This window comes from Hypanus sabinus, unplaced genomic scaffold (assembly GCF_030144855.1).
Source record: "Hypanus sabinus isolate sHypSab1 unplaced genomic scaffold, sHypSab1.hap1 scaffold_278, whole genome shotgun sequence".
NCBI classification, from domain to species: domain Eukaryota; kingdom Metazoa; phylum Chordata; class Chondrichthyes; order Myliobatiformes; family Dasyatidae; genus Hypanus; species Hypanus sabinus.
Genome location: NW_026780917.1, coordinates 385,001 through 402,075, shown reverse-complemented (window position 1 = coordinate 402,075; position 17,075 = coordinate 385,001). Strand labels below are relative to the sequence as shown.

The window sequence follows — 17,075 nt, the reverse complement described above, 5'->3', positions numbered from 1 at the left end:
CCCATTTTGTTATGAACTGTAATGCTTCAGAAACATACCAGCAGCAACAGACAACTACTGGAGTCTGTTTATGATGCGAACCACAATCTTTATTAGTATCCAGTTATAAAATACTAACTTAAGCAAGTTAAACAAAAGTTACCAGTGTTATGTATATATACGTGTGTAAATATAACTCCGAAACTATTGAGCTCAGGGGAAACAAGGCTTGGAGTCTTCAGATGGTAAAGTTTGAAAGTTCAATTCATCCACAAAATAGGTGATGAGAGAGATATTTGTAAATCAGGGTAAATGTCGAGGGAAGGCAGGGTCAGAGATGGGGAAGGTGCACTCAGTGATCTAGAACACGGGTTCTGTCTGTTCTACAGGTTCCAGTGTTAAAATGAGAGAACAGTAGCTGTAGATTTTATCCGTCATCTTTACAAATCTACATACGAATTATCACCGAAAGTGAGTTGTGATTATCACCGAAAGTGACTTGTCATGAGGGGTATCATCTTCAAATGAACAACCACATCACACCCAGGCAAGGGTTAACACATAAGTGGTCTCCACAGTCTATCCCAAATCAGATCCACTCCTATGGGTTAAATGAGGTGACAACCACACATTCGATGTACGGTGAATGGATAATTAATCCACCCTTGTGAGCAAAGGAAAGTTCCAAACAGTGACCCTTGGCCACTAGTTCCCTGGTTTCAATCCTTCCATTTTTCATCCCTCTCCGTCTGACTCTGAGTGTCTGTGTCCTCGGTTAAAACTAAACAAACTGCAAGTCAGACTGATTCACCTTCTTAATCTCTCTTAAAATGACAGTCCATATCAAATGAAACCTAGGGATTCATAACAATGGCCACTCCCCACTATGAACTGACTTGTGTTCCAGTATTTGGGATGACTGAGTGAATCCTTTCCCACAGACCGAGCAGGTGAATGGCTTCTCCCCAGTGTGAACTTGCTGATGTCTCTGTAGGTTAGCTAACCGAGTGAATCTCTTCCCACAGTTTGCGCAAGTGAACGGCTTCTCCCCAGTGTGAACTCGCTGATGACTCTGTAGGTTGGATGAGTGAGCGAATCTCTTCCCACATTCTGAGCAGGTGAACGGCTTCTTCCCAATATGAACTCGATGATGTCTCTGTAGATTGGATGACTGAGTGAATCTCTTCCCACATTCTGAGCAGGTGAACGGCTTCTCCCCAGTGTGAACTCGCTGATGTACCAGTAAGGTGTATGACTCAGTGAATCCTTTCCCACATTCTGAGCAGGCGAAAGGCCACTCCCCAGTGTGAACTTGCTGGTGCGTCAGCAGTTGAGATGACCGAGTGAATCCCTTCCCACACTCTGAGCAGGTGAATGGCCTCTCTCCAGTGTGAACTCGCTGATGACTAAGTAGGTTGGATGAGTGAGCGAATCTCTTCCCACATTCTGAGCAGGTGAATGGCTTCTCCCCAGTGTGAACTCGCTGATGACTCAGTAGATGGGATACCTGTCTGAATCCCTTCCCACATTCTGAGCAGGTGAACGGCTTCTCCCCAGTATGAACTCGCTGATGACTCTGTAAGGTGGATGACTCAGTGAATCTCTTCCCACAGACTGAGCAGGTGTACGGCTTCTCCCCAGTGTGAACTCGCTGATGTACCAGTAAGGTGGATGACCGAGTGAATCCCTTTCCACACTCTGAGCAGGTGAAAAGCCTCTCCCCAGTGTGAACACGCTGGTGTGCCATTAGGTCAGATGACTGAGTGAATCCTTTCCCAGATATTCAGCAGATCACCAGCCTCTGCCCAGTGTGGTGTGAACTGACTGGTGTGTCCACAGGTGGGAAGACTGACTGAATCCCTTCTCACACACAGAACAGGTGAATGGCCTTGCCCAGTGTGAACGTGCTGATGTACATTCAATTGTGATAACTGAGTGAATCCATTCCCACTGTTTGAGCAGGTGAACAGACTTTCTCCTGTGTAAAATGATGGGTTGCCAGTTGGTAAAATGACCGAGTGAATCCCTCCCCACAGTCTGAGCAGGAAGGATGATCGATTGAATCCCTTGCTCCACTTCTTAAATATCTGGACAGAAACAACCAAACTGGTGTGCCATGTTTGAACTTCCTGAAGACAAATTCCTTCTTGTTTTTAACCTGTAAAAAGATTTACAAAATCCATCAATGGGTGTAGGACAACATTTCAGATGAGATTACTTGAGTTACCAAGGTTTGATCTGGTATCACAGTGTTACAGTGAGGTACAACCCAAGTTGGACAGAGAAATCATCTCCTGACTGGGCAGAGTGCTGGTATCTGGAATGACCACCAATTCCCTGATGCTCTTCCTGTTTCTATAAGAATCGGGCATTTCTGGCATCTCCAATTTGTACCTTGGCTGAGTTGGACTCTCTCCATTGGTATTATTCTCTGTTCCTGCTGAGCTGCATGGGTGCCTGACCCCACAGTAACAAAAACTGTATCACACAATTACTCTTTCTTGATGTGCATCTGGGATTTTCTTTTATGTATTATAAACTTAAAGTGCCAACGTTTTAATGCCATATAAAAAATTCCTGTTGAGGTGAATGGTTGGTCCGCACAGCTGTTAAAAATACAGAGTGAATTTTTGTAATATTTCACATTCCTGTAGAAAATTACAACACAGAAACATGCCCTTTGGGCCATCTGGTTTGTGCTGAACTATTTAAACTGCCCACTCCCATACCCCTACCATACAGGTACCTACATGAACCTCTGAAATGTTGAAATCGAGCTCGCATGCACCACTTGAGCTGGCTGCTCATTCCACACCCGGATGACTGTCTGTGTGAATAAGTTTCCCCTCAAGTTCCCCTTAACATTTCACCTTTCACCCTTAACTTTCTCTGAACTCATTCAAAGTCCTTACATCTTTCCTGTAGGTTGGTGACCAAAACTGTACTCAGTACTCCAAATTAGGCCTCACCAATGTCTTCTACAAGTTAACATAGCATCCATCTATTGTTGTCAGTACTTTTGTTCATGAAGGCTATTGGGCTAAAATCTTCCCTTCCGTCTCTATCTAACTGTGATACCACTTTCAGAGAATTAAGGACTTTCTTCTACAACAGGTCCCTTTCCTGTACAACACTCCTCCGTGCCCGACCAGTCACTGTGAAAGACCTCCATTGGTTGGTCAGACCAAAGTGCAACAACTCACACTGGTCTGCATTAAATTCCTTTTTCCATTTCTCAAACCATTTTGCCAGCTGGTCCAGATCGCACTACAAGTTTAAATGCTTTTTTGGCATTGACTAGATGGGCCAAAGAGCCTGTTTCTTCACTGAACTTCTCCGTGTTTCTATGGCAGAGAAGCTGGCCAAACTTGTTTGAAAGGGATAGGGAAGGAGTGATAATTGAGCAGCAGTGGCTGGAGTTTCTGGAGCAATTCAGGACCTGAGTGATTCTGCAGAAGTGGAAGCAATAGAAAGACAGGAGGACACAACTGTGGCTAAAATGAGTAGCCAAAGCCAACATAAATGTCAAAGAGAGGGCAAACAAAAGAACAAAAATTATTTGGAAGCTTTGAGAAACCAAAAGAAAACAACAAAGAAATTCAGATGAGCTCAGTGCGTGGAATCATGACTTGTAGTCATTAATGGGTCTCGGTAGCACCCAACAGTCTGAGTCATTTAGAGGAACAAAATATACGAGGCTTCAATTTCTCTTCAAAAGCAAGGTTCCCTGGACCAGTTACCTTTCAACTTTCATTTTGGCAGGCACATACAAACTCTGCATCCTCAAAATTTCACATTTGAAGACCTCCCACTTACAGGTACTCCTTTGCCAGGAGACAACCTGTCCCAAACCACACTTGTCAGATCCTTTCTGATACCATCAAAATTGACCTTTCTCCAATTTAGAATCTCAACCCGTGGTCCAGACCTCTCTTTTTCCATATTTACTTTGAATCTCATGGCATTATGATCACTAATTTCTGTCACCAGCCCTGATCATTTCCTAACAGGTTATTGCACACTTCTACATCAGGAATTCTACATATTGATTAAGGGCACATTTGACAAACTCTACCTCATCTACTTCTTTACAGTTTAGGAGTCCCAGTCGATATATGGAAAGTTAAAATCACTTACTGAATCAACCTTTTTGTTTATTGGCATGGTCTGCAATCTCTCTACAAATTTGTTCCTCTAAATCCCTCAGACTGTTGGCTGCAACCAAGTCCCAATATTGGTTACAATATCATAATTCCCGACCTGAGCTCATCCGGCTTTCCTACGATGCTTCTTGCATTGTGATATACACAGCTCAGCACATTCATTGCACCAGGCTCAACCATCTAACTGCTGAATCTATCTATGATCTGAACATCTGACTGGTGTCAAGGAAACAAACCCTCCATCATTGTCACAAAAACAAAGGAGCTGGTTGTGGACGACAGGAGGAATGGAGACAGGATAACCCCTATTGACATCAATGGATCTGGGGTTAAGAAGGTGAACAGCTTTAAGTTCCTTGGCATAAACATCGCAAAGCACCTTACGTTGTCTGTGCATACCGGCTGTGTTGTGAAAAGAGCACAGCAGTACCTCTGTCACCTCAGATAGTTGAAAAAGTTGGAGATGGGGACCAAAATTCTGAGGACTTTCTACAGGGACACAATTGAGAGCATCCTGACTGGCTGCATCTCTGCCTGGTATGGGAACTGTACTTTCCTTAATTGCAGGAAACCTCAGAGAGTGTTGCGGACAGCCCAGCACATCCGTAGTGGTGAACTTTCCACTATTCAGTACATTTACACAGACAGGTGTATAAAAAGGGCCCAAAGGAAATCAGGGACCAAATTCACCACAACCACAAATGGTACCACAGCAAAAGGAGCAACAGGCCCCGGGACATCATCTTCCACCAGGCCATCAGACTGATTAATTCATGCTGATACAATTGCATTTCGATGTTATATTGACTGTCCTATGTACAAACGATCCATCATAAATTACCATAAATTGCACATTGCACATTTAGATGGAGACATAACATAAAGATTTCTACTCCTCATGTTTATGAAGTATGTATCTAATAAAGTCAATTCAATTCAATTCACCCTCTCCATTATCTGTTTGGTCATTCTGGCTCCCATTCCCCTTACAGCTTATTTTAACCACATCACCCACTTCACCCTCACTAGCACTAGCATGCCTTACCACTTGGATATCAGTCCCCTCTTGTTCTGTTCCCCTAACTAATGAATCCCCTATCACCCCTTTGACTTTTCTCTGTCAGGTAATCCCCTTCACCACCAGTTTCTAAAGTGGTCTACCGTTTGTTGTGTTTGATGGGCACAAGAGTTCTCCGCAATGACTATTTAACCTCATTCCCCTTCCTGACTCTCTCCCAGTTTCCTGTGTCCTGCACCTTGGGTGTAACTCACCTCTCTTCATGTCATATCTATCACACCCTCCAACTCCTGGATGATCCAGAATTCATCCATTTCAGGTTCCATCTGCTTAATGTGCAGGGTGCACATCTTGTAGGTGAGGACATCAGGGACACTGGAGGTCTCACCACCTTCCCACCAATGTCCCCTCTAATTTGTAATGACGAGTGTGCACACAAATCCTGTACTGTGCACTTTTTTTTTTACTCGGTGACATGTGCACAGTAAATTTTATAGAGAGAGGTAATTGTTTTCACAGCTAGCAAATCACTGTTGATAAGTACTTTGATCTCTCCTAGGTTTGATTGAGTTCATCTGCACTCTCACACAACCTATGTAGCAGGCCTGTAACGGGTAATGAAGGATTTTCTCATCAAAGCTTTTGCATATTGTCCATATGTGGTTTGCTTGCTAAATTATGCTTTAAAAAGTCCGATTTGCAAATATTACTCCACTTCTTCCCACTTACAAATTCTCCAGCACCTCTTGCATTGCCACAATACACATAGGTAACACCTGTTTCTATATTGGGCATAAATATTTCCCCTGAACTCTCCTGAGGAATTGAGGCTATATAAAAAATTCATTTTGAACCTGTGTAACCTCTGGCTAAAAGAATAGTTGGGAGTGAATAGGAATTTTGAACTGAAGTGAACTGAGTCTTCAGCATTTAGCTAAGACGGACTCATTACCAGTTCTCTGTGGCTTGCAGACAGACATATTGAGAGCTGATCAGATTATACGTTGTATCCTCGTTGTGAGTAAAGGGAGGAGGACTCACTGATAGGGACAGGAATGAACATCTGTTTGTAATCAAGTCAGGGCCTTGCAAAGGGAGTAACTGAAAAGGACTGGACAGTCCATCCATCTATAATTAAAACCAAACTCTGTTATCTAAGTAATTAAGTTTTGCATCAACACACTTAGGGTGTGTGCCAGTTCAAATAACATCTTGCAATATTAATGTATGGGACGCACTATGTATAAATATATGGCTGTAACCCATGTCATTCGACTTGTCAGAAGGTGGCAGTGCTCCCTTTTGACAACTGGGTCTCAAAACTCCTGCAATCATTTGAATGCACAATAAACCATGGCGTCGATAAGAAGCTGGTCTCCTGAGTTTTATTTAGATTCAACTTTTAACATTCGGCATCATGAACAGGATCCCAATATAGGGAGTGCCAAGCAGACGGCTGAGTAAGCAGCTGGACCACTCTGGGGACTGCGGAGACCGAACGGGAGCCCAATGGGTATTAGTCACTCACCGTTAGTTCCTTTGGACGTACGGTGCCTCACCCAAGGCTGATCACATACCTTGACAGGATCAGGAAAGAATTTGTTGGGAGATTTGTATAAGGTAGACAAAATTTTACTAAGTGTCCAGGAGGCAGACATGCCAGGTAAATTCATCAATTAAGCAGGAGGTGCAGGCCGGGTAAATTTATCTCATTGTTAATTGAGCAGGAGGCTTTGTGCCCAATAAATTACATTGGTCAATTGCAGTCAATTGATAAAAGTAGGCCAGCAGCAGCCCGATACAATTTGTATGAGAGTTCTTCAGACAAGGAAAAATATTTGTGAATGTTGAGTGCAGTGCTGAATAAGAAATTGGAGAACAAAATGTGGCCACGGATGGGGGAGGGTGCAGGAGCCTGGGTTATTACCTCATGAGAACAAGCAGTAAATTTGATTTTTAAAAAGAACTGAGGAAAGAAGTGGAAATTGTTGAAAAGGGAATGGAAGGAAAAGGCAGGTGTAAAGCGGAACTTTGCTGGCTATGCCAATGGTGGCATAGTGGCTTCAGCGTTGGACTTTGAGGCAAGAGGTCCCGAGTTCGAATCCAGCCGACTCCCTTGCACACTTTCATCTGTGCTGGGTTAGAGCTGGTGAACAAAACAACTCACCCAGCAGAAGGCAATGGCAAACTACTGCTGTACCTTGCCTTGTACATGATTTCCCAACACCACACAGTGGCGTAGAAGGAAATCCTTGGCTAACTGGAAAACTGTATGTGACATACCTTTAAAGTGGAACAGTATATTATCAGCAAGTTGGAGGAATAATGCATGTGATAAAGGGATAGAGCAGTGGTCACCAACCATATTAAGCCCAAGATCCCCTACCTTGGCCTTAGTAAAATGCAAGATCAACCCAGATCAATTAGTTACACACATGCGCACCAGGGCAGAAAAGACCGGAAGTAAAGCCCCACAACCTGGAAGTAGCAATAATGTATAAACAATGGGGCACCCACCCTTTTTTTGCACCACAGAACGGTTTAATATTGACAATATTCTTGCGGACCGGCCGACGGGGGATGGGGTGGGTGGGGGTGTTAAACACGATGGGAATACAGCGATACTCGAAGCTGGTTCCTTATGTCCAGTCTATTCTGTAATTTACTTTTCATGGCTCTCGGCACTTAGCTTCTGTCCCGCGCTGCTCAAGTTTTCTCCGCTGAAAAAGCTCAACACGTTTGCATTTAAGTGCAGGGTGCTTGGACTCGGGGTACCGAAGCAGTTTTGAGGGCTTCATTGCCTCATTGGACAGCCTCCTGCCGGCCCGCCGCCAGATGCCTTGGCTTGGTTTGGTTGTTCGTGGGTCGGGTGAGAGGACAATGTCAGGACCGGAGGTCCCTGTGCCGGGGCCGCGGCAGTCACAGTCCGGAGAGAGTGACCGGCCGAGCAAGGAGTGTGACAGGGCACGCGCCCACCCCCCCTTGTAGGACCTATCAGCCGACAAAAGTTTGTTTCATTAGATCACAGCATGGTAGCTGCTCTGATATCTATGAAACGCTGAGCCCGAATTAGGTCGACGGCGAATATTTTAGCACCAGATTCCCCACGAACATTCAGTGTGCTAAACAGGTTTAGAGGCAGCACTCCAGGCCAGTAGTGACGGCACTTCCCACCGGCCGCCCGAGGCCAACTGGTGATCTCTGGCACGAGGGTGTCACTGCGGCTCGGCGACTGATGACCTCGCGTGCACTCAAGTTCAACAGTGGGCTGACAGGGAATGAGGAAAGGTGCAGCTGACTCATGTTGTTTCCTCGCGGCCCAGTGGTTGGGGACCACTGAAGTACACTGTGTAGTGCGGGGCAGTTACACGCATGTAGAAAAAATGGAACTAAAACCCCACAACCCGGGAACAATCTCTCAACAGTTTCTTTCTTTCTTCCTTTTTCCCAGGATCTACTGGGAAAGTCTCAAAAGTAGACTAGTCGATCACAATCAACAGGTTGGCGACCACTAGGATAGAGGTAAGTATTGCAGAAGGAACACCAAAGTTTGGGAGACGTTACAAACAGAGCATGGATGGATGAATGGGCGCCGAAAACGACAGCAGGAAAAACAACGTAAGCAAACCAAGGCCGGTCTAAATAGGAGAGAAAGGCAGGAATGTCAGTCTAAAGTTACAACTGATAGGGAAACATGGAATCCCGAACACCATGTCTGGCATATCGACACTGTATGAGTTTTGTGGCCTGCTAAAGCACTTTCTTAGGAGACCAAGCCTTTAATGATGGGAACCTGTCCCCCCAATTTAATGCCTTACTGCTCCAATGCTTTCCAACTAAGTTAGCCAACATCATTAACAAATAATATGGATTGGCCTGACAATGACCAAAATCGAATACAACGAGCTTTAACATATCATTGGACAGGCCTTTCGAATGCCAATCAACCCCAAAGGGAACTAATATTACAGGTGAATGGAGACTGCCTCTGTCTGTCGATGGAGTAGCACTAATTCTGTGCTGCTCTTAGTTTTCTCTCCCGCTCACAGCTTAAATTTTGAATTTCAAATTTTTAATTGCTGATTCTTGAAGGGGAGTGATATGCATATGCCTATGAGAAGTGGGAAGAATCTGTATAAACCTAACTGACAAAGGTAATGAAAAAGGAAAGACACCGAAGGAAAGATCTGTTGAAATGCCATCATGGGCTGAAGATATTGTTCGGACACTGAAATCAATTCAAGATCAGAATAAGGCAATTAAAGATCAACTGGAAAAGAATATAATGAAATGAATTTATTTCTGGGAAAACTTAAAGATCTGGAAACTCAAGTTACTAATCATGAAGAGGAATTGAAGTTAACTAAGCAAAAACCGTCTGAAACTACAACCTGTTTTGAAAAATATCGTTAATAAGATTATTGATTTGCAAACTAAGACTCGCAGAAACAACATACGAATCATTGGATTGCAGTAAGGAGCTGAAAATGGAGACGTAATGGTTTACTTTGGTAAGCTCTTTCATGATCTATTTCTGACTATTTCATCACAGCTACCTGCTATTGAAAGAGAACACAGGCTGTCCACTTCGAAATTTAAAGACTCAACCAGATCAAGATCTGTTTTGGCTTGTTTTCATCACTTTAAAATAAAAGATCAAATAATGCGACAGGCAAGAAAACAGAGTTTTCAGATTCAATGAGTCTGAGCTCCGTTTTTACGAAGATTATCCAAAAGAAGTAATGGAACAAAGAGCAAGATTTGCTTTGGTAATGAAACAAGCATATGATAAGAAACGATTCCCCTCTTTGAGTTACCCGACAAGAATGAAAGTTTTTCCTCCTAATTCTTCCCCATGTACTTTCTTTGACCCAAAAGTCGAGCTGGATTTTGTCCAGGCTATACCTGTCACCACCACTGACGTTACTACTGAATGAACTATCTGAAAAGCTGTTTGTTTATCTGTATATTACTCACACTACGAAAAGAAGATATATGAAGGCTATTTGGATATTTCATTGAAGATTAATAAAAGAAGAAAAGAAAACCTGCTCATCATTACATCCGATTGGATTTTTGTTTGGAAAGAACATTTACGGATCAAGTTTGACTGTTTAAATGGTTAATTACATATTTGACTGAGAAAAGAGGACAATAGGATTTGTTCCTTTTATCTAATATTTGGTTTGATTTTTTTTGTTATTTCTTAAATTACTAACTGGTAGTTTTTTTTTCTACCAACAGGGTTTCTTTTTATATATTTATCTGGGAGGGTTAAGTTACTATGATTTTACTAATTAATATTTCCATCAATTTAGATCAGTTAAGTATACTATTAACTCTTTTTAATCTGTTTTATTATAGCGCCCTATAACTGAATTTAAAGGGATTTAAAGCTAAACTTAAGATGGGGCTGGCTTTTCTCTATAAGAGATTATATTATTTTGGTTCTTTTTCTGTTTAACACATGATAGAATGTAAACACTCTCCTTTGTTGAGACATTACTGTCTTTCTTGCAAGGTCATTTTATTTATTTTATGTACTGGCTGGGGGGAGGCAGAGATGAGAACAACAGAGTGGCCCATGTCTTTGCATCCATCTTAGTTCACTTGCCTTTTTTTCAGGCTTTTGGGAGGGTGGGTGGGTTTAAAGTTAGGAGTTTTTTTTCCCCCATTGGGTGGTTCCAGAGCATGCGTGTTTTCTTTCTGGCTTTATTCTTCATCACTGCCATCTTTGATAATCCCGTATTGGTATGTGTTCTGCGCATGTATAAAGTAAATTAGAATAAAATTATAGTATGGCAGTTAAATGGATTCATGTAATCATTTGGAATATACGTGGTTGGAATTATCCTATTAAACAAAAAAGACAAAATTATTAATCGGTTCCAAACTGATATAATTTTTGCTCAGGAGACGCATAACAAAGCAGGAGATCAAAATAGATTTTTTTGCTGGTGGAATGGAAAACAACTCCATGCTACTTCTCAGAGCAAAAGTAAGGGTGCGTCTATCTTTTTTAAATCTAATATATTTACTCAAGAGGATAATGGTCCTCATTAGGTCAGATTCTAATGGTAGATTTTTAATTGTTAAAGGAGTGACTTGTAATAGAAAGGTTGTTTTGGTTAATTTGTATGGTCCTAATTTAGATGATCCTGCTTTTTTAAAAAAAAAATATCTGCTTTACTGCCAGATTTAAATGAGTATATGTTGTTAGTGGGTGGGGATTTTAACTGTTGCTTAAATCCTATGACTGATAAGAGCTCAACTAATCAATGACTTCCAAATCATTTTGCATCAGTTATTAACTCTTTTTTGACCAATTTTGTGTTGATCGAATTATGGAGGCATTTACACCCTGATAACAGAGAATATTGTTTTTCTTTCCATGTTTATAAAATATATTCAAGGATTGATTATATTATAGTTGATCCCTGTCTTTTGCCTAATGTTTAAAACTGTGAATATGACACTATTGCTATACCTGAGCATGCGCCTTTGAGTTTGTCCTTTGAATTTGATGATGACATTTTTGGCCGTCCACCATGGCACATGTCTCAGACTTTATTGCAAAGCTCTGACATTATCAGTTTTATCAAAAGCCAGATTAAAGAACTTTTTACTTTTTAATGATATAAGTGGTAGGTCTAAATTAATTATATTGGATACATTCAAAGCATTTTTATGTGGTCAGATTATTTCTTATTCAACTAAACTTAAAAAACAGACTAAAGCAAAATTAGATAAAATTTCAAAACAAATTAAAGATTGAGATAATATCTATGTGACTTCCCCTAATATTGATATTTTAAAAAAGAGTGGAACTTCAATCATAATATAACCTATTATTAACTCATTCAATTGAAGGTTATCTACTTAAGTTAAAGACCCAATTTTATTGGAGATAAAAATAATAAACTACTTGCATCTCAATTAAAATCAGCTGGAGCCGAGAGGCAAATTTTGAAAATTCATAGAAAAGATGGTACCCTGGCTTGGCATTATGAAGAAATTAATAAGATTTTTCAAGACTTTTATACTGAACTTTATAAATCTCAATGTCCAGTGGACTCTTCTGAAATAAATGTTGTGTTTTTTTACAAATGATTGCTTTCCCTAAAATTTCTGTTGAGGATCAAAAAACTCTGGATGCCTAAATTACTGAATCCAGAATTCATGAAGCTATTTTCTCAAGGCAATCTGGTAAGGCCCAGGGACTTGCCGGATATCCTGTAGAATTTTATAAAAAATTTGGAAAATTGCTTTCTCCGTATATGTTGGGAGATGTTTAAAGAATCTTTTCTGAAAAGTGATTTACCCTCTACTTTTTATGAAGCTTCTATTTCTTTAATTCTCAAAAAGAATAAAGATCCTTCTGATTGTGCCTCATACAGACCTATTTCATTATTGAATGTTGATGCTAATATTCACTTAAAGATAATGGCCAATCGGTTGGAGAGTATTTTGGGTAAAATATTTATTTAATACTTTAGAAAAAATTGGTTTTGGTATTAATTTTAATAATTGGATAAAAATGATATATAAAGCTCCTATTGCTGTTGTTATCACTAATAACTGTAGGTCTCATTTTTTTCAGCTATCACGGGGGACAAGCCAAGCTTGTCCATTAATTCCTTTGTTATGTAAATTAAGATTCGAGCCCCTTGCAATTGCTCTTTGTGAAGCTGAAAATATTCATGGGATTTTTGTGAATGAGACCATGCACAAGATCTCTCTTTACACTGATGATCTATTGGTATATATATCCAAGCCTGAATAATCTATTCCTGCTTTGCTATTATATGACTAAATCGGAGACCTTTCAGGATACAAAATAAATTTTAGTAGAAGTGAATTACTTCCTTTAAATGAATCTGTCTCTATATATGATAATATTCCTTTTAAAGTTATGGATTCTTTTAGATATTTAGGGGTTATAATTACTAAAAATTATCAGGATCTTTATAAAGCCAATTTTCCTCCTTTAGTGGACTTTTTTAGATTTGTTTTTACAAGACTGTTTAATGTCTTTTTCACAGTTAATGGACAAATATGATATCTCTAATACACATTTTTCAGATATTTACAGGTTGGGAATTTTTACATGATTTTTTAACCAATTTACCCCTTGGCCTGCTCTTTAAATTTGGCTTATGCTATTTTTCAGTTTAAACCTTGTCAAAAACAATTAATAGTAATCCTTTATAAACAGTTAATGAACGCTCGCATGTCACCTCATGATAGGGTTCAACGCACCTGGGAAGTACAACTTCAACATTCACTTTCAGATAATCAGTGGAGTAAAATTTATTATTTAGTCAATAATTCACCTATCTGCACATGCCATATCTAAATTCAGTTTAAGATAGTAAACAGGGCCCATATGTCCAAAGATAAATTGGTGCATATTTTTTCTAATATAAGCCCTATTTGTGACAGATGTACTGAAGAAGTGGCTACTCTAACTCATATGTTTTGGTCAGGTGCAAGGTTAAACAATTTTTGGAGGGATGTGTTTGGAATATTATCTAAAGTTATAGATGTGGATGTTCAACCTAATCCACTTACAGCAATTTTTGGGATTATTCCAGAAGAAGCAAGCAAAATGTCTGCTTCCGCCCAACAAAATTTTTATATTTATTTCAGAATATTCCTGTTTTTGTTTACTAAGAAGTTTTTTTGATCGGATTGGTTCTATTATTCTATCTTTTATTTGGGATAATAAAAGACCAAGAATTGGTAAATGTCATTTGCAAAAGTTGAAAAAGAATGGTGGTCTCACTTTGCCTAATCTATGAATGTATTATTGGGCTGTTAACGCGGTGTATGTCCTGCTGATTACATTGGGTTGATAGGAATGAACAGCCAACCTGGGTAGACCAGGAACGGAGAGCTGTGAAACAGTTTTATTTAACTTCGTGATTCGGAGTTACCTATACAATTAGCTGACGTTGCTAACGCTGTGAAACAGTTTTATTTAACTTCGTTATTAGGAGTTACCTATACAATTAGCTAACGTTGCTAATTTAAACCTATATCCTGTGGTTAAGCACTCTTTACAAATTTGGATCCAGTTACGCAATTTTTTTAATCTTAAAAAGGTTAAACTTTGTAGTATAATTTATCATAATTACTTTTTTAAACCTTCTTGGAGTGTTGCAATTTTTTTTTTACTTTGGAAAAATAAAGGTATTAATTTGTTTTTGGATTTATTTAAAGAAGGCAGATTGATGTCTTTTGAACAATTTGTCGATAAGTATTCTCTCTTATATTCACATTTCTTACAATATCTTCAAGTTCGACATTTTTTACAAAAATATTTAAATAATTTTCCTTACATATTGGAGGCTGATTTGTTAGATACTATTATGAATATGAACCCCTCATTGAAAGGTTCTATTGGAAGAATTTATAATTTATTATTACAAAGGGATAAGCGTCCTTTACTTCAGATTAAACGGGACTGGGAGAAGGAACTCAATTTCTCTTTTATATGGCAGAATTGGACATGGATTCTGAAGCTGGTTAACTCTTCTTCGATCTGTGCTAGTCATTCACTGATTCAATTTAAAATTGTACCATTTGACGAAGGAGAGACTTCCGAAAATATTTCCCAATGTTGACAAGTATTGGGATAGATGTAAAAATGAGATAGCCACACTGACACATGTGTTCTGGTGAAGTTCTATATTAAAACAGTTTTGGAAGTCAGTCTTTTCGACAATTTCTAAAGCACTCAGAATCAACTTACAACCTAATAAATTGACTATGCTTTTTGGAATAATTCCTCAAAATATCCATGGTGTTTGTTACATTGACAGCTAGGAGGGCCACCTTGTTGAAATGGAAGGATATATCAGCTCCTACTTTGTCACAATGGCTCTCTCAGGTGATGCTGTGTCTTGGAGAAAATTAGAAGTCGAACCTTTGTACTTTTATTTGATTTTGAGAACAGATGGGGCTCACCTGTTCATTATTATCATTTCAGTTAACTGATAGATTTCCTCCACGATCTAAATGTAAATTTTTTTGATATATCTTTTCTTTCTTTTTGGCGGTTTGATGTTTATTTTTAGAAGCTTTTTGTATGACGCACGGCTCCGGGGTTGTACCTCCAATGGGTTTCTTTTTTTTCCCCTCACTTTTCATTCTTTTAATTTACAAAATTTTCAATCCTTAAGATAATTTCCTCTATTATGAGGCATTGTAAGTGTTGTTACTTCAATGCTCTTGTGCTATTTTTGAATAATAATAATAATAATAAAAAAAAGATATGAAAAGAATATTAAAGGTGAATATGTTCAGTGGGAAGAAGGATGTGAGCAGGCTATATCTGCGGAACAGAAATGGGAACAACCACCTACCACGGGACAGGTGGGGACAACAAACCATTTAGAAATTGACAAGCAAGGATGCTTCCTACCGTGCGTACCACCCCTCAGGAAGAGCCCAATGTAATATTGACATTTGCTGCTATTCCAGTTCCGTTTATGATCGATATGGGGGCACCTACAACCACTCTCAATCGGGAAATAGTATCGGAAAAGGGATTGCAGTTCTCAGACGCAACATTCACTCTGTCTGGGTTTGAAGGCAGGGAATGTATGTATTCACATAACCAGCCACTGGAGGTGGAATTCCACGGGAACCATTGTGAGGTTTCATTTACAGTCAGCACCCCGCAGTCGGGGGTGTAATCCAGCAGGGTGAGACTTGCTCTGTCTGTTGGAAGCTGAGATTCTCTGCACAGGCAATGGTGTCACCCTGTGACAGGTGAACAACTGACAGCTTCCCCAATTTCCGACCCCCCCTTGTTGTGGGCACCTAATCCGGACTCCACTACATTTGAACCCCTTCTGCCAGTGGCCGACCCCTACGTAACTCTGTGCTTTGACCCTACGGGGTGCTCAGCTGAGGAAAGCCAATGTTATGCACCCCTCGAGGGACAGAAGTTCCCGGTCATGGTGATTGGAGAGGTTAAAGGAAAAGTGGGCAGTGCATTACTGGCCGAATTTCCGGATTTCCTTTGGCGACAGACAGAACTGGTGGTTCCCCATAGCACTGTTAATGTTTGCCCTGGATTCAAGCCAAAGAGCCCAGAGTTCATTGCCTACACCTTGCTAAAACAAGCCTCCAGCACCGAAGGAGACTGGCAAGACTTGGCTGCGGTCCAACTCCGATACTGGAAGGAGTCTGAGGTGAAGGCGGGACATCTGGTGAGACACACTTTTAATATTGACCGATCCGAAGATGCTGTCCCCCATCTCTGAGCAAATTCAGGCCATGAAGTCGGTCGCACCAACTGTCCCCCTGTCCAGATCACTGTGAAAGAAGGACAGACACTCCCATCCATTCTGCAATATCCCCCTCTAGCCCAAAGCAATTTTATGAGGATGGAAACTCTTTTATGGATCCAGCAGGGAAACAATATTCTGGCTATGCGATAGTGACGGACAGTGAAATTGTTCAGCAAGCTTCTTTTGAAGCATCTGACTCCGCCCAGAAGGCTGAGCTGTTTGCTCTGACTCGTGTTCTGTTGCTGGGGCAACAGACAACAGTGGGAACGTTTACACAAACTCCCGTTATGCATTTGGAATTGTACATGACTACAGGGCTCTCTAGGAACATGGGGATTCCTGACTTCCTCTGGCCACCCCATTAGTAATGCCACCTTTGTAAACAACTTACACACCGCTGTACAGCTACCTCGAGTTTTGGCTATTATGAAATGTGCGGCCCACACACGCATGTCCGACTGAGTCACTAAACACAATGCTCTAGCAGATCAGACAGTGAAAAGTGCGGCACTATCCTCAGTAGTTGTAGCCTCCTCGGGTTCCCCGTCAAGCAACCCTCCATGACTAAAACAGAACGGGTTTGCCAGACATGTGGGAGGTAAATAATTTTCAGGG

The 17,075-nt window shown here is 40.5% G+C and overlaps 1 protein-coding gene across 2 annotated transcripts in view; it reads right to left on the bottom strand.

Moving 5' to 3' along the window:
• Window positions 1–292: 292 nt before the first annotated feature.
• LOC132388212 (gastrula zinc finger protein XlCGF8.2DB-like) overlaps window positions 293–17,075 on the bottom strand; it is a 23,900-nt gene continuing 7,117 nt past the window's right edge. For both annotated transcript variants that reach the window (XM_059960560.1, XM_059960561.1), the window contains exon 3: window positions 293–2,137. In XM_059960560.1, coding sequence (XP_059816543.1) covers window positions 842–1,726 — 885 coding nt within the window. In that variant the 5' untranslated portion in view covers window positions 1,727–2,137 and the 3' untranslated portion in view covers window positions 293–841. The remainder of the gene's footprint in view (window positions 2,138–17,075) is intronic.